The sequence below is a fragment of the Eleutherodactylus coqui genome, chromosome 4, assembly GCF_035609145.1.
Source record: "Eleutherodactylus coqui strain aEleCoq1 chromosome 4, aEleCoq1.hap1, whole genome shotgun sequence".
Lineage (NCBI taxonomy): Eukaryota > Metazoa > Chordata > Amphibia > Anura > Eleutherodactylidae > Eleutherodactylus > Eleutherodactylus coqui.
In genome coordinates, this window is record NC_089840.1 from 206,398,647 (window position 1) to 206,419,287 (window position 20,641).

Sequence of the window (20,641 nt, forward strand, 5' to 3'; positions counted from 1 at the left end):
ACCATGGCCTGGCCCAGCTTCAGCTATGGTCCACTTCAGAGCTCTGCTTGAAAGAACGAAAAAGTTATCATTTGTTTTTACTTGGATAAACGAGTGTAATTGATTCTGGCATTAATTCTTTCACACTTGCGGTGCATGGCCTGTAATATAAGCCTGTTATTAACTAAAGTAGTAATTAATAATTGGTTATTAAGGAAGCCATTTACTACCCAATGATGCTTGAGTAACCTAAAGCTCCCGATGCTGATGGGCATGCTAATAGTCCCATAATATGAGACATAAATGAATAACAATTACCCATCCATCAAGTCAGCGTTGTGATCATTTATAGTAAATGCAATGTTTTGCTTTCAGATTGATGTTCCTATTTACTGCAGCACAATATACAGTAGATTGATCGTATCTAAACACTTGTTTATACAATAATCTGCAAAGATGGCATATTGCCTGTCGGCAATCCATCTCTGAAATATTCATAGTCGGATGTACAGCTTTGCTCTTTCATGTATATAAATATCATTTGACACGTTCCTAGAAGCCTTTCAAGGATTTTCTCAACTTGGTGATAAAGGAAAGTGTGTTATCTCTTGGGGGCTAAGGGTTGCATTACATCACCTGCAAAGTAGCAGTAGGGGGTATTCATATGCACCCATACTGTAGAATATTTGCAATGAAGATTGACACATAATCTTCTGATAAGTCCTCAAGTGATTAGAAAGACATCTGTATGGAATGCATCTGCTGTATAGATATTTTTTGTAATCTTTTTCTATTTTTTTCCATCATAAAAAATACATTCTTTAATCCACCAACAATAGGGCTCTGATAGAGGCGGATTATGTAATATTTTGGATTTTCGAATGGTCGTAGAGAAGTATCTGTTTCTGAAATATGAAATCCCACATATGTCAGTTTTGAATTGGGGAAAAAAAGGCCAAATTGCAATAATTGATTTGCTCAGAGATACATACAGTTGGAATCAAAATTATTCAACCCCCACTACAAATTAGGTTTACTTGCCAAATTTACAGACTTGTAAGTATTTGCAAGATACAATCCAACAAAAACAATTTAAATAGTTAATATTAAGTAGTATAATAAGTAGTTTCTCCAAATTCAACACAAAATCCCCCTTAATGACTACTACGGTCTCAGAATAATTCAACTCCCTGATTAGAATCTCTCATAAGAGAACACATTTGCTAATCACGTGTTGTCTCAAGTACACCTGATGCAACTATTGTAATCACGGGCTTCATTAGTTGCATCACATGTGTTTGAGCTAAAACACATCAAATACCTGGAGGGGCTGGAGCTTTGTTGACTGTAATGTTCGATTGCATGTTAGAAATCTGGCTAAAGGCCCATTTACACGTAACGATTGATGCTCAAAATTCATTCAAACGAATTAAAATACACGATAATTGTTACATCTAAGCCCTAGTTTCCTTTTTGTTTGTCACTCAATTTCAGTCAACCTAAAAATCATCGGTGGCTCACTGATTAAACACTCCCCGCTCAGTGTTTCATATAGGAATGTGAAGAAGTAAAGAATTCTCAACGATGATCTGCTTGCCGAAACATTCTTAACGAGGGAGAACAACTGTGAACTAATTAGTGCTGACGTCACTCGCTCGTTCAAATGAGAATCTGCTTGTGTAAAAGGGGCATAAGTCAAGAGAGCGGTCCGAAAAGCTCATTACTTAACAAACCGGGAAAAGGAAACAAAAACATAGCAAAGGCACTGGATGTTCCTAGAGACACAGTTGGAAGCATAGTATACAAGTTTGAAGTTAAAGGAACGCGGCTACCTTACCTGGACATGGCAGAAAGAGGAAGCCATGAACCGTCTGCCACCAGGTTCCTGGGGAGATGGTTAAAAACCCTTGAGTGACCACAAAAGGCCTGCAGCAAGATTTGGTGGCAGCTGATACTGAAGTTTCCATTTGCACAGTAAGGTGCATACTAAATGTTAAAAATCTTCCTTCCCGAACTCCAAGACCTCTACTAACCCAGCACAAGAAAAGTTTGCTCCTTATGCTCAAAACCATATAAATAAGCCACAGAAGTTTTGGGATTCTGTTCTGTGGAGTGATGAAACGAAAATGGAACTTTTCGGTCCTGTGAATCAGCGGTATGTCTGGAGGAGGAAGACTGAAGCATACACTAAAAAGAACCCCCTGCCTACAGTGAAGCATAGCGGGGGCTCGGTGATGCTCTGGGGCTGTTCTGCGTTGTCTATCACTGGAAACCTGCGTAGTGTAGAGAGCGCCGTTCTAACTGCAGTTCAACGCCGCCACTGATTTCAATGGGGCCTCGCAGACCAGCGCTCAAACACGGCGTTAGAAATTTTTGAGCGCGGTCTGCTCCATTTTTCAGTGTTTTCTGTCAAACGCTGTTCCATGCATTCAAAAACTTTGCTCGAAATCGCAGTAAAAAGCAGCGGTTTTGAGCTGAGTTTAACTGAACGCATGTGTGGGATGGCCTTAGTCCAGCAAGGCTTCATTTCAGAAGTCCTGGAAGATTCTGGAGTGGCTGTCATAGTCAACTGACATCAACGCCATCGAAAATCTCTGATGGGATCTGAATGACGCAGTTGCAGCTCGCACACCTAAGAACATTCGTGAACTGGAGACCATTGCCAATGGAGTAAGATTCCTCTGGAACGCTCCCAGAAGCTGATGTCTGGCTATGTTTCACATTTTTAGCAGGTCATAACAGCAAAAGGTGCTTTACGAAGTACTAAAGATGCTTGTCATGAAGGGGCTGAATAATTCTGTAGGCGCAAGGAATTATCAAAAGACGTTTTTGTGCTGAGTTTGGAGAAATCGCTTGTTATTTTTAAATTGTTCCTGTTGGATGATTATTTCCAAACTTTTAGCTGTTTGCAAATTTGGCAAATAAACCTAATTTGCAATGGTGGGTTGAATAAGGCCGGGGTCACCTGAACGTTTGGTAAAACGCTGCGTGTATAACGCAGCGTTTTACTGCTGAGTGAGACGGCGTGAGCAGGCATATCACCGCGATTCTTGCATTGCGCATGACATCGTATCTCACACATGCTGTCATGCGAAGTCTTCCTGGGTTAATTTATTTTATTTTTTCTCATTTTCCGCTCTGTTGCTTAGCAACATTGTATACAGGCACCGCTCATATGCAATGTAATTGCATATATACAGAGTTTATTACGCGCCCATAGAAAACAATAGGGCTCCATCACAGTGTATATACACAATTGTAAATGCACCATCAATTATAATGTAGGACATTTTTTTTAGAAACCTTTGAAATCTGATGTTTTTTTTCTCCATAGTATATTTTTCAGCAAAATGTCAGAATTCAATAGAAGAGTAGGATCTGTACAAGGCCTATCAAAGGTGAACTAGTGGATGCAACTGTATCTGTTAAATTGGCACAAAAAGAGAAGAAAATCCTCCCTTCAACTTATTAGAAACAAGGTCTTCTAGTGCTTCTCAGCTCCAGTCCTCAAGCATCCCCAACAGGTCTTGGTTTGAAAATATCATATAGGAAGGACACCTGAGGCATTTACAATATTTATATCACTTGTACAATACTAAGGAAGTCCTGACAACATGACCTGTTTGGAGGTACTTGAGGCCTGGAGTTGAGAAACTCTCCTCTCGACCAGCGGTTCTCCAAGTTCTAAATTCAAGTTCCCCTTACTCAAATGGACAATATTAAAATACCCTCAGGGCTATGGCCATACACTGAGGACCGTGTGAGTACCTCCTAGAGAAGGTGTGCGGATGTTCACAAGAATCAATAGGGGAGAAACGGTCCTATTCGGTGCCTGAATGAGCTCTCGAGGGCCAAAGTTCTGGGTGACCGTTCAGCTGTTCACTTACTGTACTGTATATGTAATTATGCTTTCTAGTTCATGTTTGCCCAGTTTCCTTAATCTTTCAAAAGGCTGTTTTGGTGGCAAATTTCTTTGGACCTGGCAACTACATAATCTTGAAAATGTTGACTTTTCAAATACTTAGAGTTGTCAGATATAAATAGGGGACGGAAAAACCTTTTCATGGAAATTAGAACGTAGTGTAAATGCAATAACTCCAAGATAAAATACAGAATTCTTGCCATACATTTTAATTGAAGAATGGGCAGGCCACTATGGATTTTTGGATCGCTGTGTAAGATGGGAAAACCATCATTTTGCTAATGACATTGCTGGAAATCTAATAGATAGATATAATTTTTAAAGGGATTCTCCATTGTAGACAATTCTTACAAGGGCACATTAACAATAATCAAAGTACAAAGTGCCCCCCTGCTGGGAGTCCCAGCAACTTGCTGGGAACTCTGAGGAATCCTGACAGTAAAGGCTTCCATACACAATAGTCAAAATTTGTCCAAATCCGCCAGTTTTGACGAGATCTGTGAAGGGGTTCGTTAGGAGAAAGAAGGATTGGGCACAGTGAATTTCAACACTTGAAACACTTGATCTTTTCTCTTTTGGAGATACACAGCTACCAGAGCTGTCTGGCTGTGGCTTTCTCTGAATACTTGGCCAAACCAAGCGGTCATTTGTCTTAGGGAGCCGATGTTCGTCCGACAGCGATTGGAGATGTTTGAGCACCTTAGGGCCTCCTGCACACAGGCGGATTTGCATTGCGAAATTTGGAGCGGGATTTCGCCTCTGGATTCTGTAGCAAATCCAGCCCATAGCATGCTTTGAGAAAACGCGATTTCTTGCCCACAAGCAGAAATCGATTGCGATTTCTGTCCCACTCACAGGGGACAAATCGCAGCATGCTGTGATTTTGTGTGGGCTATGCATGGCCGGCTTTCATTGAAGTCAATAGAAGCCATCCGTCCCGCGGCCATTCTGAAATCATCATTGCAGAATGGTCGCAGGATCCGCGTCATCGCCATAGTGACAGCACAGCGTCTTCTGTACTGCGCTTCAGCTTGCACATTTGCAGCAGAGGAGAAGATGGTGGAGAGATAAGCTGGGGTCACTGGCTGGGCACTGGGTCAAACTTCGCTGCAGGAATCCCGCATTCGGGGTCCGACCCGCCCGCGTGCAGGCGGCCTAGGAGTTCTAGTTCCCTGCAGCACTACCACAGGTGAAATTAAGTATTACACATTGTGCATTCAAATGAATGAGTAATCTATGTAATGCAGGACTGGTCATCCAGAGCGTTAGACGCCCTTTGTAACGGCTCACCACTCTGGCCAAGTAGTTCCTGAACAGAAGAAGGACCGCTATGGTCTCCCTAATAGATTATTATCCCTTTTAGCTTTTTCTTGTCAACTAAGCGCCAAATATATATACTCCTAATGTTCAATATCCATATTCAGGAAGCTTGACAACAACACATCTCTTATACTTTGTTCTTTATTCTTGCAGTATAGAAGCTGAAATTACAGTCCAACATGGGAGGCAATGGAAAGCTTTCATCTGAAGAGGACTGAACAGAGAAGCTGGGATGAAAATGAATCAGATGTCTGCGATACCATCCAGAGATCTGCACTCCACATGCTTCCAGAAAAAGGTCAAAGAAAGAGAGGAACAGGTAAATTGTACATTTTATTGTAACCGGTAACAAAACTCTAAAATGCTTAGTCTTGAGGAGGTCAGAAGAAATGCACTTATTACGATTCAACCACATAGACTTGGATCACGCGTCCTCTAGGATGATCAATTAGACCTGCTCATGACTGGAAGCATGATTCTCCCAATGAGCTTCTGACTCTTGAATGGGCTGGAGCACATACTAGAGGTATCTGACTAAGAGGTGTATCATCATCCCAAAAAGCATTTCTTCAATGTGTCCACATCCAGCCAGCCAATCCCAGATTTCCATTGCCCTAGATGTCTCCTGCACGTCCTGCCTTGTCTCATCTTACTATGTTTTGACAAATTATGTGAGTAACATAAAAACAAGCACTCTATTTGTCCCAGATTCAGCAGGATAGTCCTAGGTTATGTACGCTGTTCCCAGGTGGCTCCTCTACAACCCACCTAGATTTAACAGCTGGGAGGATATTCTGGAATAATGGGTTGTATCCAAGGTCTAGAAAAGGCTGGGCCCCATAGCAACATTTTGAATGGCCCCTCCCCTCATTCATGACCATTGACTATATAGTGGTAGATGCCAGCTCTACACATGTGCTCTGCAGACTGTATAAGTAATTACAGTACAGTTATATTCAGTAATCACAAGTGATGTTCTCTCTGACTGGAGTTGTTCACTTTTCCCGTCTCTTCCATCCTGTCCAGTCCGCCTTGATGACTTCTGTTCACAACTTGTCTCTGCAGAATTTATCTTACAGACATCTTTGGATCCTTGCGTTTACAGCACTTTTGTTACGTTTTCCACCCCTCTGAACAATCTTCACATTCATAGTTCCCCAGATAGTAATAATGCCACCAATAGTGTCCAAAACAAGAATACTATCCTGACTTTTGTGCTTCTTGTAGACCCCACACTATAAGTGCTACTTTTAGCACCCCTCGCACAACAAGTGCCTCTTTACACTCCTTTTCGGTAATAATGCCTTTTTATGTTCCTGCTCAGTATTTGTGCCCCCTCCCCTTATGTCCCTGTTAAGTATTTATATCACCCCTCGCCCCTCCTCAGTATTTTTTGCATAATGCTGTAATATCAAAAGGGACAGTATATTCACCTCTCACCCCCACAGCTCTGCTGTCCCCACTGCTCTGTTCTCTCCTTGCTTCCCAGCCAGTCACATACTCAGATGTAAGTGGCCATTCCCCAGCCATTATACAGTTGAGGCTGGGGATTGGCTGCAGCAGTCACATGCCGTCACGTGATTAGCTTCTGAGAAGCGAGGAGAGAATAGAGCCACTGGGACCGCAGAGCTGTGGGTGTTAGAGGAAAATAAACTGTCTATTTATACTAAAGCCAGTCCAGATCCAGCAGCCCGGGCCGCCCTTGGATGTGGGCCCTGTAACAGCAGCTATGGCTGCTAGTGCGCTAGTTACGCCCCTAATAGCATCCCTGTATAGTAAACCTAGTATTGTCAATTAGACATTACTAGTTTTATTGGCTACTGCCAACAGAGGGCGCCATAACTCTCTTGCAGAGTGCGTGTGAGTAAATCTTCATCTCGGGAAAGAGATGTGGCTGGTGACTCCCTGATAGGTACCAAATGAACACTATAATGGGCACAGTGGGGCACTCCTTTGACACTATATGGCACTATCAGGGTACTGAGTACTGTTTAGGGAAATTTTGGTATGTACGACATCACCGGAGTGCTGATTTCCCCAACTGCGCAATAGTTTTACCGCTATTTTAAAAAAGTTGTGTTTCATTTCCTATTTAACTTCTCTGCTTTTGTCACTGAATGGGAAAATTCTTTGCATCCAAATGCTGAAACTTGTACAGAGCGAATACTTTACTCAGCTGAGGATTTGCTGCATTTAGATGTAGATCAGGGCTTTTCAAACCAGGAGAGGGGCCGCAGGTTTTGAGGCATTTTTCATAGGAGTGATCAAATGCTGGTCTGTAGCAGTATCTGATATGGCAATGTGTTTCACTCATTGTGTGCTAATTTTAATAATTATATAATGGCTTCAGGAAAAAGCTAAGGCCCCCTGTCCACGGCCGTGACGGAATATCGCTAGCAATATTCCGCCATGGGGGAGCAGGGGTTAGAGCTGTCAGGTCTCCGCATTAAGCCTATCTGACAGGCTCACCGTGGAGAATCACGGCAAATCGTGGCATGCTGCGATTTGAATCCTGCGAGCAGAGAATCACTGTGATTGTCCGCTCATGGACGTCGGGGCTGCGCTTTCCATAGCAACGCTTTGGATAGCGTGTTCTGCTTTCCCCGCGGCCGGATTATCGCCACGGATAACGCAATGAACTATCGCCTGTGGACAGGAGCCCTAAATGGTATATATTAAGCAATGTTTGTAATTATGGGAAAGACTTGGAATGCCCCAATAAGGTCCAAGCGCTGTCAATATATAGTATATACTATATATTGGTCCTGGATTTTACTCCTGTGCCATAGTAAAAATACAGCGTGAGATTACAGCTTCTGCTCCTGCAATCTAGCAGAAGCAGGCAAGGCCCTCCAGATATCGGTGACAGTCCAGGACCCGGAAGAGAAGACAGAAGCGTTTTTTAAAGACTCGTCTGCCTTCTCTTTTGTGGGCTCAAGTGCCACCTCCGTTATTCGACCTGGTAGACACGTGATCGCCAGGTGCCCTCTGGCATGTCAGAGCTGCAGGATCGCTATTGTCACTATTGGGGGATGTTTTTCCCCTGTAACTGAGGCTCCTATGGGTGCTGCTGCTTGTTACTGCAGGTGCAGCTGTCCTTGATTTTATTGAGAGCTGCATCTGCAGTTACAAGCTCTGGCCACTACACCTGGGTCGGAGCAGCAGCTTAACTCCATACACCTGTGTGTAGTGGCAATGACGGCAAGCTAATCACCCGGGGCTTTGAGCGTCGGGGCCCCAACCAATTAATTATTGATGACCTATGACCCCTTTAACTAACTGTATCTAATTAAAACCAATAAGAATTGTTTATAGCAACAACTGATTGGGCAAAATCAACTGCAGATGGGCTTCTCTTCTTGTGGACCATTTCAGCCTGTGCATGTGTCCAAACCTTGGCCCAATTGAGGTTCTTCTGGTACTGTTGTGGGCCAGTCAGAGAAGGTGTTTCAATGCTGAACCTGTCGATTTCCGCAGAATTGACTAACCATTTAATGTTTATGGGATCTCCTGTCAGCAGAGGTAGGAATCGGGATGCCTAATTCTGAATCGGTCAGTGTAAACACTGCCAGCGACTGAATGGGTCAATGATAGTTTGATTTTTATGCCTGTGTAAATTGAATGATGACCCATAAGCAAACAACGATCGACCCGCGTAAACAGACAGTCGTTCATCTGTGAAAGACTGCCTATTTATACTGGATGGAGGTGGGTGGTTGGAAGAGACCTTAGACCTGCTCTGCCTCCATTTACTTGAGTGATTATCACTCCGCTTTGAAAAGCAAAGAAGCGATGATTGTTGGGACGACTGTTGGTTGCCTAAGAGCCTGATTGTCGTCCCGTATAAAAGGACCCTTACTAGTAGATCTACTCTTCAAGATGCGTTCCGATGTATTCATAATTCAGTTAACTCCCCCTTCGGTTGGCCAACTTTCCTTCTCCACTGAACAGCGTTCCTAACAATAAGCGTGACACATGGCCAATGCATTATCATGCCTCTTGCATAGATGCACAATGTGCCATCCACCTGTGAATGTGCAGGTCCTGAACATTGGGACTCAAGTGCATTGTGCAGCTATGGAAGAGACGCAATGACATGTTGGTTACTTGCCTCTTCATAGGCTGCCATCTTATGGATGACAGAGGGGTTACAGAAGGCTGGCCATGCGGTAAAAGCCTGGGTGAGTAATGAAGATGTTGGGACAAATCTTGAAGAAAAGACCACAGTTGACCATAGTTTTATCCGTGACTTATAAAGCGACCAACTGCTTTAAGGCCTCATGTCCACGGGGAAAATCAGATCCGCTGCAGATTCTACATGTAGAATCTGCAGCGGGTCCCTCCTGCCCCGCGGACATGAGCGCCGAAAATAGCAATTTAAAAGTATTTACCTATCCGGCGCGGGCGCGGAATGTCAGCTGTTCCTCACGGCCGGATCTTCATTTTCGGCCGGCGGATGAATTCCTGACGCCGGCGGCACGTCGCCGGCACGTCGTCGACGTGCCGCGCGCATGCGCCGGGCACATCCGCCGAGCCGAAGCAAGGAAGATGCGGCCGTGAGGAACAGCTGACATTCCGCGCCCGCGCCGGATAGGTAAATACTTTAAATTCCTATTTTAGGTCTCCCGCGGATCCGGACGGCTTCCATAGGCTTCAATAGAAGCCCGCGGGAGCCGTCCCCGCGGGAGACCCGCATGAAAATGGAGCATGGTCCAGATTTTTTCATGCTCCATTTTTTTTTAAATCACTTTTATTGACGATCCGCGGGTATTTATGTACCCGCGGGTGGTCAATGCATCCCTATGGGGTGCGGATCCGCGCGCGGGAGATCCGCTGCGGATTTTAAATGTCATTTTGCCCGTGGACATGAGCCCTAAGGCTAAAGGCACAGGAACCTCCGTTTCAGATAACTTGCTTATGTTACTAGGCTTTTATAAAGAGTCTAACATTGACTTGCAGGAAAGTTGCCTTCCAATAGGTGGCACTGTGGAGGTATTGTTCTATCTCTCTTATTTGCATATTACCCAGAGGAGCATGAATGGCCTTATAAGTCTCTTCACTAACTCTCCTTCTAGGTCAGTGTTTCCCAACCGTTTCAGCATTGGGGCACTCCTGTGAAAATTATTTTTAAGGCGTGGCACCCCTACCAAAAGAGGGTGTGGTTAGGGTGTGGCTTATTACGACATATTATTTGATTTCCGGGCATCACTATATACAGGGAATGTCTAGCTTATACCAGCTGTACATATATAATTATATACAGGAGATACACACACACACACACAGCTCCGCTACATCCATCCTGATCCCCACACATCACGCACACAGCTCTGCTACATCCATCCTGATCCTCAGACATCACACACACAGCTCTGCTACATCCATCCTGATCCCCAGACATCACACACACAGCTCTGCTACATCCATCCTGATCCCCAGACATCACACACACTGCTCTGCTACATCCATCTTGATCCCCACAGCTCCACTCACTCAAACCATCCTGACCCCCACAGCTGCACTCACTCACTCACTCCATCCATCCATCCATCCATCCATCCTGACCCCCACAGCTCCAACACACGCACACACAGAACACTGAAGAGTCCTACATTTACTGAGCTCACCCATGGTCATGTGATCCCTGACTCCTCCCACACAGGGTATCCTATGATGTGACATCATCGAAGGTCCTGAAAGCTGCCGGCTCTGCAGGTCTGTGTGTCCCCTCATGACAGGACTGCCAGGGGAGGGTTAACTGGCGCTAGGGGGCAGTGCCCCTCCCGCAGCCACCTTACTACGCCACTGCGTCAAGGTACAACAGTACCAACATGATTTCAAGCCAGAGAGCCACGGCACCCTGGTTGAGAATCCCTGTTCTAGGTGCTCTCCCTATGGAGAAAAGATAGAGTTCCTGACTTGCTTATGTGACATGGCAGCTAATTTGGGTTGTCCAAGCTACAGCATGCAAAGTGCAGCTCAATCTACTTTGACGCTCCTTCGTGCTTCAGTACGACTGTATCCGTGAACAGGCGTGCAACTACAGCCAAAATGAAATTGCCTTCTCTCTCATCGATTGGGTATAAATAGTCTTTTGATTTCATCTTTTTTTATCTTAATGCACATGTAGTTCAGGAGCAAGAAAGCGAAAGAAACTATAAAAAACTAATTTAACAAAGCATGCATCTTCAGAAAAAACACAGCGTGAGCCCCAACATTCAAAGGAACAGCCGACAAAGAAAAACAATTAATCTACCTAACTGATTGCAAAGGTGACCACTGGTTGTGGCAGAAGCAATGCTTAGTATTTCAAAGGAAGAATCATCATGGTAACTGCTTTGTGTTCTGCCGGTATTTTCATGGGAGGCTTTGCATCCCCTTGTGACATTCCCGCAGCCTTGAGAACAAAACAGCCTTTATGGATCATGCTGGAACATGTTGCTCATATGTCTAGGTAAATTAAGGCAAAACTACCTGTTTACAGCCCTGCTGAGCACTAAGCACAAGAAGATGAGCAACATAATAGCATCCGTATATATCAGAAATAAACCTCTATATTGTGTGAGGTTCAGCGGGAATGTCAGTGGTATTTACACCATTATTTGCATCTTCAGTATACCTCTAATTTGTTGATGTGGTGGCCACTAATTCCCCCCTTCCCTCAAATGACATTATCTAAGTACAAGCGCATGTATAACGCTCCTAATTCTACATTATAAAGCGCTGCAGTTGTGGCCCTCTGGCTATTGCAGAACTACAACTTCCAGCATGCCTTCTTACAAATGTTCATTTGCTCGGCACAGTCTCGTATGAGAATGTCTGCAATCAGCTAACAAACGAGCAAAGCGTTAATTCATTGGCTGATCAAATTGTTTATGCAGGCATAAAATTGCTTGCTCATCAGCAGCTTATCTCCCGGTGTAAGCAAGATGTGCTGCTGACTACTGCAATCTGTAAGGAGACAAACTATCATACTGTGTTTCCCTGAAAATAAGACCCTGTGTTATAATAATTTTTGCCCCAAAAGAGGCAGTAGGTCTTATTTTCAGGGAATTACTTATTTTACTTACCTAGCAGGCTCGGTCCACATCAATCATGCCGCTCTCCGGAGGTCCGCGTTATTCTTCAGTCCTAGCCGCTCGTACAACATCACTTCCTGGTTATGGGATTCATAAATCCTGCCTCCAGGAAGCGAGGGCTGTGATTGGCTGAGCAGCGCTCGAGAACCAATTAATACAGCACTGGATGAAACAATCACAGCCATTGCATTGGTTCATCCAGCACTGCATTGATTGGCTGAGCCACAGCGCTCGAAGAACCAATCAACAGCCATCTCGTTGTGGAGGCAGGATTAATAAATTGGCTGAGCGCGGCGCTTGAGAACTAAGCACAACCATTGCTTCCTGGAGGCAGGATTTATGAATCCCATAACCAGAAGGGGATGATTTACGAGCGGCTGAGGACTGCGTGAACACTCCGGACCTTCGGAGAGCGGCATGAGGGACCCGGACCGAGTATGCTAGGTAATGTATTCCGTTTTTTTTTCTTTTTAATGTAGCATAGGTAGGGCTTATTTTCAGGATAGAGTTTATATTTCAGGCCTCCCAGAAAATCCCCCAAATCAGGGTAGGGCTTATTTTCAGGAGAAACGGGGTATTAATGCTTGCTCCTCCCTATACTAGCGACCCTCTAATAATTTGAATGGCAGTAATGAGCACCAGTCAAAATTCTGTATGGTCAGCTAGCAGTTGTTAAGCAGCAAAGAATCGGTCCTTGTAAAGCATCCTTTAGACCAGCATATAAAACACCGATCTAAGTATGTCCCAGAGCATCTGATGCCGTCCTTTCTTATTGCTGTTTGCACTGAAGTTACCTACACCACCTGACATTCTAGAGAGGGTAACTTGTATGTCTCTAATTCACAGTTTGGGGGATGATAATAGCAATCTCTGATGCAGCCACCTTTAGTATATGTGGTCTTGGACCAGTTAGTGATGGATCTGCTTTATGAATGATCCAAACACAAGAATTATGTATTATTGGGTATTCTTAACAATAAGATTTCTCATAGACCTCTGTAGAAAATAATTCAAAAATGTAGGCACCATTAACAATTTTCGAAGCACATTGACTGCTTAGATCCTGAGATTTATACAGTCATGCTCAAGACATTAGTCAACTTACTTAGGACCTCCAAGCCCCCCCATCCCCCCACACCCTCACCCTCTTTAAGTGGATTGCAAACAGCCTGGCATTGGAAAACTAGGACAATCTACATAGAAAACAATTCATAAAGCTCAAATTGGGTGCAAAGAGTAGCAAAGCCGCGGCCAATGAAGACCTGAAAATTTTGGGAAATCTCAGATACGCTTTAAGACATGCCTGGTGAAACAGTTGTTACCGAATCCAACAGGGACCATTTGGCTAGGAGGATAACTTTACATTGTGTTAATATAAACCTAGTGTCTTGGAAAGTACTTAACTTTTAACTTCACTCTGCAAACCTATGGCTGTTTTCAGAAAGCATCTATATGTGTGTATGTGTGTGTGTGTGTGTGTATATATATATATATATATATATATATATATATATATATATATATACATACACACTCTATATTATATGTGTGTGTGTGTGTGTGTGTCAAAGTTTTACACCAACTGACCCTTGTCAAGACCTAATTGATAATGAAAGGAACCTGTCAGCACCATCTCACCCCTTAATTTAACTTCACTGCCTGCCTGAAAAATCAGTCACTTCCTAGTGAGTCTATGCACCTCTGCAATTAGGCTTTAGAGTTAACTGACGTTGTATGTCAGCAGAGAAGAGTCATCTGGCCAATAAGACTCGCACCGATTCGTGAGCTGCTGAGCTAACTACGTACCCCTCTTTCGATAGACAGAACGCTCGGCACATCCCCATTACAGACAAAAACCCCATTTACCAAAAGAAAAGGCTACTTAGTTAGCTCAGGAGCTCATAAATCTGTGTGACTCTTCTTGGCCAGATGACTCTTCTCTGTTGGTTTGCATACAGTGTCTGATTACTTTCGAACCTAATTGCAAAGGCACATGATCTCTTTAGGAAAAGAGAGGGTATTCGGTATTATTACTTTTTCATTTCCAGCTGGGCAGTGAAGTCAAGTTTTGGGAGCGAGATGATCGTGACTGATTCCCTTTAAGTTATTCGCTGAGGACAGGACAGGTTGGCGAGTTCTTGGTTATTTCTAGCATTTTCTACAATTGTGAGGCTATGCTAATAGATAGGATATCACAAATGGTACAGTCTATACAAGGTCTTGGGGTGCATAGAGGCCTTGAAAAATTTATAGCTGCTTTTGTTCTTCAGGACTTAACTAGACTATTGGCAATATTTGCGCAATGGTCGAATGTTCTTCAGGGTGCTCGTATGTGCAGTCGGGAGATTATAATGAAAAGTTGCTGAAGCCAGGTATCTGAATTCCTCATATAGGCTGTAGTTCAGGGAAAATTGATAGGGGGATCATCTCTTGTACAGTTCAGACTTAATCTCTATCGCAGGCACAGCTGGTGCTACCTCCAAGTTTCTAATTACTGTCAAACTTGTGGAAATTTGTAGCCGCTTCATCTGTTTAGACAGAGAAATGTCTTTTAATCCATTCTTTAGGTTCTAGAAGCAGAAATCAATGTCTTGTAAATTGCTAGCAAACCAGAGAAAGCTCAAGAGAACTCATTTCCGAGCATATTTATGAACTTTCCACAAATACTCAAGTACTGTAGCTTCAGGTGTTAAGATAAAAGACTGAATGAGAATTCTTATTACCATATTGCATTTCAGCAATGTGAAGAAATGGGACTGTAACCTCCAAATATAGGTGCAAACAGAAGTAGATCTCCAGGTTCTGTAGCAAAATTGACTATAGTAAATATCCCTGGATGGAAGGCCGGTGAGTATGCGTTATGTAATGGCTGGGCACACGTTAAAATAAAAAAAATAGCACATACTAGGGGCACTATTAACCGTCTCCGTTGCTCCATCCCTGTTCTCTGCCTGGCGGAAGTCAGGTGACTGCTGCCTCTGATTGGCCGCAGCAGTCACCTGACCTTCAGTAGCGAGAAACTGGGATGAAGCAGTGGAGCTGGTTAGCGGTGCCCAAGGAACAAAGGCAGATGCGTATATTACTTTTTAATTTTTTTATTTAATGCATGCCTAGCCATTAATTTATCATTAAATTGAACCCCCAGAACACCTTTAAGCAGAGGGAAAATGTGAATGTTATATTATTGTAATATTTTTTTAGGATTCTTTAAATTAAAGGCGTTGTCTCTTCTTGATAATCCCTGTCCATGTGCCATAATTTGGTCTAAAGAGCTTGGACCACCATTGCAACTTATCCACAGGATAGATGATAAATGCCTGATTCCTGGGGTCCCTACCTCCTGGAATGCACACCCATCGCAAGAACAAGGGTCCTTATTTTCCCTGTACAACACACGGCTATCTCTGGCATTCCCATTACGGTAAAATGGAACTGTAGTGCAAACTTGTAACTGCCACTCCATTCATGTTCTTGTGATTGGGGAGGGTTCTAGCGGTGGACCCCCCTGTGATAGGTGATAAATTGCTATGGTGGTGTAACCTGTTTAGGAACATCATAGACAATGGGGTCTCCTGCTCGGGGCCCTTCTTTGGGGCTTATTTGCACAAGTGTATTTTCTGTTTGTATTCAGTTCGTATTGTTTATGGACCCATTGGAATAAATTGGGTATTCAGACCTGCGTATTTTAAGTCATGGTGGCCCACAAAAATCTATGAAAGTGTAAATAAAATGCAGTGAAAACAGATGTTGCCTGCGTATTCAATGCATTTTTTACGCCTGTTACCAAGAGACCGTGTGAAAAAAGGTGATATCAACTGCGCCTTCATGTGTCTTTTTTTTTCTACACATGAAATATGCAGTTAACCCTTTCCAATCCACTGTCTGACGTCTTCCTACATTCTGATTGAAGCTTGTACAGCTCCAATGTCAGAAGACGTCCGACAGGGTATTCTTACCATCTATTGCCAGCCACTCTGCTATAGGAGCCTCTCTGGCGCACACACACTGGCTTTAGCCAGCAGATGGCACCAGTATATAACCGCAAAAAGAGAAAGCCTTTTAGGAAACCCTGAATCCAAAATTGGATTGGAAAGGGTTAATACAGATGCAAGACGCACCAAAAATGCACTTACACACGCCTTGAAAGTTTTTTGTTTTTTTTTTTGTTTTTTTTGCGGACTAAAACTGCGCACACCCAGGTGAATTAGCCCTTCAGAGTCAGAGTGGAGAGATGCTTAGTAAGAACAGCAGTTATTCTGGTGGAGCTGGCCTGTGCATGTAATACGCGGTTGGCTATCCATTTAAGTGGTCAGCATATAATATTGCGCTGGCGCTATTGTCCATCCATGCATTCCCCCAGCAACGTCTACAATCTAGATTCATGGAGATCAGCTTATTATTGGATAACTGTCTTTAGGGAAGCGGTTGTGTTCATGTGACAGCCCTTTTAAAGAGCAATTTCTGTTGATGATCTATCCTCAAGATCATTAAAGGGGTTGTCCCGCGCCGTTTTTTGTTTTTTTTTAACAGCCCCCCCCCCCGCCCCCGTTCGGCGCGAGACAACCCCGATGCAGGGACTTAAAAAAAAAAACTGCACAGCGCTTACCTGAATCCCCGCGCTCCGGTGACTTCTTACTTACCTGGTGAAGATGGCCGCGGGGATCTTCTCACTCGGTGGACCGCAGGGCTTCTGTGCGGTCCATTGCCGATTCCAGCCTCCTGATTGGCTGGAATCGGCACGTGACGGGGCGGAGCTAACGGAGCCGGCATCCAGCACGAGCAGCCCCATTGAAAAAAGAAGAAGACCGGGACTGCGCAAGCGCGGCTAATTTGGCCATTAGACGGCGAAAATTAGTCGGCTCCATGGAAACGAGGACGCTAGCAACGGAGCAGGTAAGTAAAAAACTTTTTATTATTTCTGTATGGCTCATAATTAATGCACAATGTACATTACAAAGTGCATTAATATGGCCATACAGAAGTGTATAGACCCACTTGCTGCCGCGGGATAACCCCTTTAACGCAAATGAAAATTACAGCTCCAACCACCAAAGAAAGCTCAGTCGCTGTAAAAGTAAAGTTACGGCTCTCGGAATATGGCATCAAAAAATAAGAAATTATTTAAGTTTTTGCATTGCTCAAAAGTAGTAAAACATTATAGAATTATTTAAAATATTGTATTGCTAGAATCATTGTTTGGGACAGCGCGATTATGGCTTTGGCGGTTCCCCGGGATTCAGCCCTAACTCCTGTAGAGAGTTCTGGTCTTCACTGTGGGAAACCGCTACCTCCTGGAATAGTCCCAGTGTAGTTGGCAGCTAACCCATGGGAGTCAGAGACACTGGTGCAAACCACCACAAAACAGTCCGAACTGCATTCAGAGTTTGGTCCAATGACGGGACAGGCAGAGTACAGATATAATCCTGATAAAGCCCAAGGATTGAGGCAGACACAGGAGTCAGAAGCTTGAGACCTTTGTTAGGTGACTGAGAAAACTCACACCGATACATGGGCAAGAGGGATCCCCAGCTCAGCTAAATAGAAGGGCAATAGCCTATTACCCTGCAGCTGGGCTGAGAGCACTGGGGAGGATTAACTCCTGCAGTGCTGATGGAAAGTATATAGCTATGAGCCCATTCATAAAGGAGGAGTAGAGCAACGCCCATGTCTGCCTGGAACAGCAAGAGGGCGGCAGTCACTTTAGCTGGCCTAACAATCATTCTGACCCATGGAATACCACAAGGTGCACACAGTAAAAAGCATTCCATGCAGAAATGCCATTTTCTTTTTCCATTTACACCTAAATAAACTAATAAATATTTTTCAGTACATTATATGTACCCTAAAATGGTGCCATTAAAAACAAGCCCTCCTACAACTATGTCAACGGAAATTTTGAACAATTATGTCTCTTGGGACTTAAAAAAAAAAATTTTACTGTGTCCACAGGCCATACTCATCAGGTTCATGTTGCCCAAACCTGTTAACTTTGATGGGATTGGCTGATCTTTTTATGCGTAGGGGGGGGGGCCTCCCGATTGTCCCTCGATGCCAGATCTCTTTGCTCTCAGAATAGATAAGCGCACTATTAGAGTTGTCTGGCAACAGCTTACTTCCCAACCCGTTGATCGTACATGTGTATGAGCTGAATGACCGCTATCTAAATGTCCATTTAGACAGGTTGGGTTCTCCCCTGCCTGCCTCCATTCACAGTAAACAGATAGTCATTCAGAAGTGAATGACTGCTGTTTACACTGAACGGCTCGTCATTCAGTTTTCTGCATGTATTTACACAGGATGATTATCGTTCAAATTTCTATGTAAAAGGACCATTACGTATATGGCCAGCTTAAAGGGGTTTTCTAATGACAACAAAACCCCTTCCACCTGCCTGGCCTAAAATAATAAAAAAGAGCACACACTCTCCTGTCCTAGAGCCCCAGGATGCAGCTGAAAGCCGCCACTGGTACGGGTGGTGACTTCCAGATTGACGACATGGCGGAAGTCATGTGCCCGCTGCGGCCAATCGGAGGCTGCGGTGTAACTATACATACGTCACCATACATGTTCTTGGTAGACATGTATGGTGACACTGCGGCCTCTGATTAGCATCAGACGATGCCTGACTTCTGCCGGGCCGTCTACTGGGAAGTCGCCGCTGATACTGGCGGTGTCTCTCAGCTGCATCCTGGGGCTCCAGGACAGGCGAGTATGCCCCTTTTCTTTTTTTTACTTTAGGGCGGGCGAGCAGATGGACGGGGTTTTGTTGTAATGACAAAACCCCTTTAAGGGTCCTTTTACATGGAGCAATTAATCATTGGCGTAAGCAATTGAGACATTTGCTTTTATATAATGTCTGTTGACGCAGATACTAGGTTACATTTTTATGTCCTTCGTACAGTCCATCGTTGGTCTGTCTGGGGAGTCTGGGAATGGTTTGCGAATGACTGAATAATCGCCTTTTACACGGAACGAGTGACAAACGATAATATTTGTGTCTGCAAAAAAATGAACGGCGAACAAGAAGCGAACTAATTTATCATTCGTTGCCGTGTTTACACTGAAAGATTGTTCATTTTCTCACAATTTTACATTTTTTTGGAATGCTAATCTTTCCGTGTAAAAGGACCTGAGGAGTTAACGGCGTTATCAGTATCTTCTAGCAAATCTATTGTCCGCTATGCGTGCAATAACCATTGTCTTTTAGGTAAGTCCATAGACAACCCGCTATTTCACACAGCGCTGTCGTATTGATAACTGTCATTGTTGTAGTTAATTGTGAATCATTGTCGCTCGGCTTTTTGTCTCCATCCGGAACAAAGAAGCAGCTGAGGCCGGCACAGAGGTTCACTGATAATTCAGTTAGGGTTCCAGAAGAAGATGTTTATATACTAAGAATATGTCTTCCATTGTTTACTTCTCCTCTTCGGCCAGAAACATGATGTTACAGCATCACTTTATATTGTTGTTGGCCTTATTTGTGCTTATCCCATCGGCTTTGTAATGTATATAATAACATTAGCATGAAATCAGATCTATAGAAATCCAGAAATGAGATTTGTTATCAGTGACAATACTGTCTGCAATATATCTTCTGGCTAATTAATGTCTTTATGGAATAAACGGACTCCTAACAAAATCGGCAGGATTAGTCTGCACTTTTTTATAGCTGTACGCGGATGTAAGATCGTTTATACAGTTTCTTGTCTTAATTACAGCCATAACATCTGAAAGCTTACAGAATATCAGGAATAAACGCCCACTACGGGCCAAAATATATAGTCACAGCCACAAAAAGTTTTTTTTTGAAATTCACAGAAAAGTGTATCCTTTTGATTGTCAATTTCCTTAGTAATCAAAAAGGCTGACTGCACCCTATAATGTCCGAATCTATCATATTTAGATGAACAAGCAGAGTATCCGCACCGAAAATGGCAACCCCCCACCCTCCACCCCAATGTAACCTGACCCGCCTCTCCCTTTCTTTTCCTATTTAAAAATAGGAAGGGGATAAGATAAGGGGGAGGTTTTGGATAAGGGACCTGATCCAAAAAATTGAAAAAGAATATATTAATAAAAAATACCACCATCAAAATGAAAAATTGCAAACAAACATAATACAGAAAAAATATATATACATCAAGCCGTTACGACATCAAATTATTCAGTTGGGAAGGAATTTCTTTTACGCCTAAATTGGCTTCTGCCTCATCGGGGGTGGGGGCGTTGTCTTCCTCTGGATCAACAAGGAAGGGGGGGGGGGGAGTTTGAAACAGGCTGAACTAGATGGACATTGTCTTCTTTCAGCCCAACATACTATGTTACTATGATACAGATAACA

The 20,641-nt window shown here is 43.6% G+C and overlaps 1 protein-coding gene across 5 annotated transcripts in view; it reads left to right on the forward strand.

Moving 5' to 3' along the window:
- Positions 1 to 20,641, forward strand: part of LOC136625967 (uncharacterized) — a 252,447-nt gene that overhangs the window by 105,848 nt on the left and 125,958 nt on the right. For 3 of the 5 annotated variants that reach the window (XM_066600606.1, XM_066600607.1, XM_066600608.1), the window contains one exon: positions 5,375 to 5,540. In XM_066600606.1, the coding sequence (XP_066456703.1) occupies positions 5,454 to 5,540 (87 nt within the window). In that variant the 5' untranslated portion in view covers positions 5,375 to 5,453. The remainder of the gene's footprint in view (positions 1 to 5,374; positions 5,541 to 20,641) is intronic. The other 2 variants (XM_066600609.1, XM_066600610.1) reach the window with 1 other exon arrangement.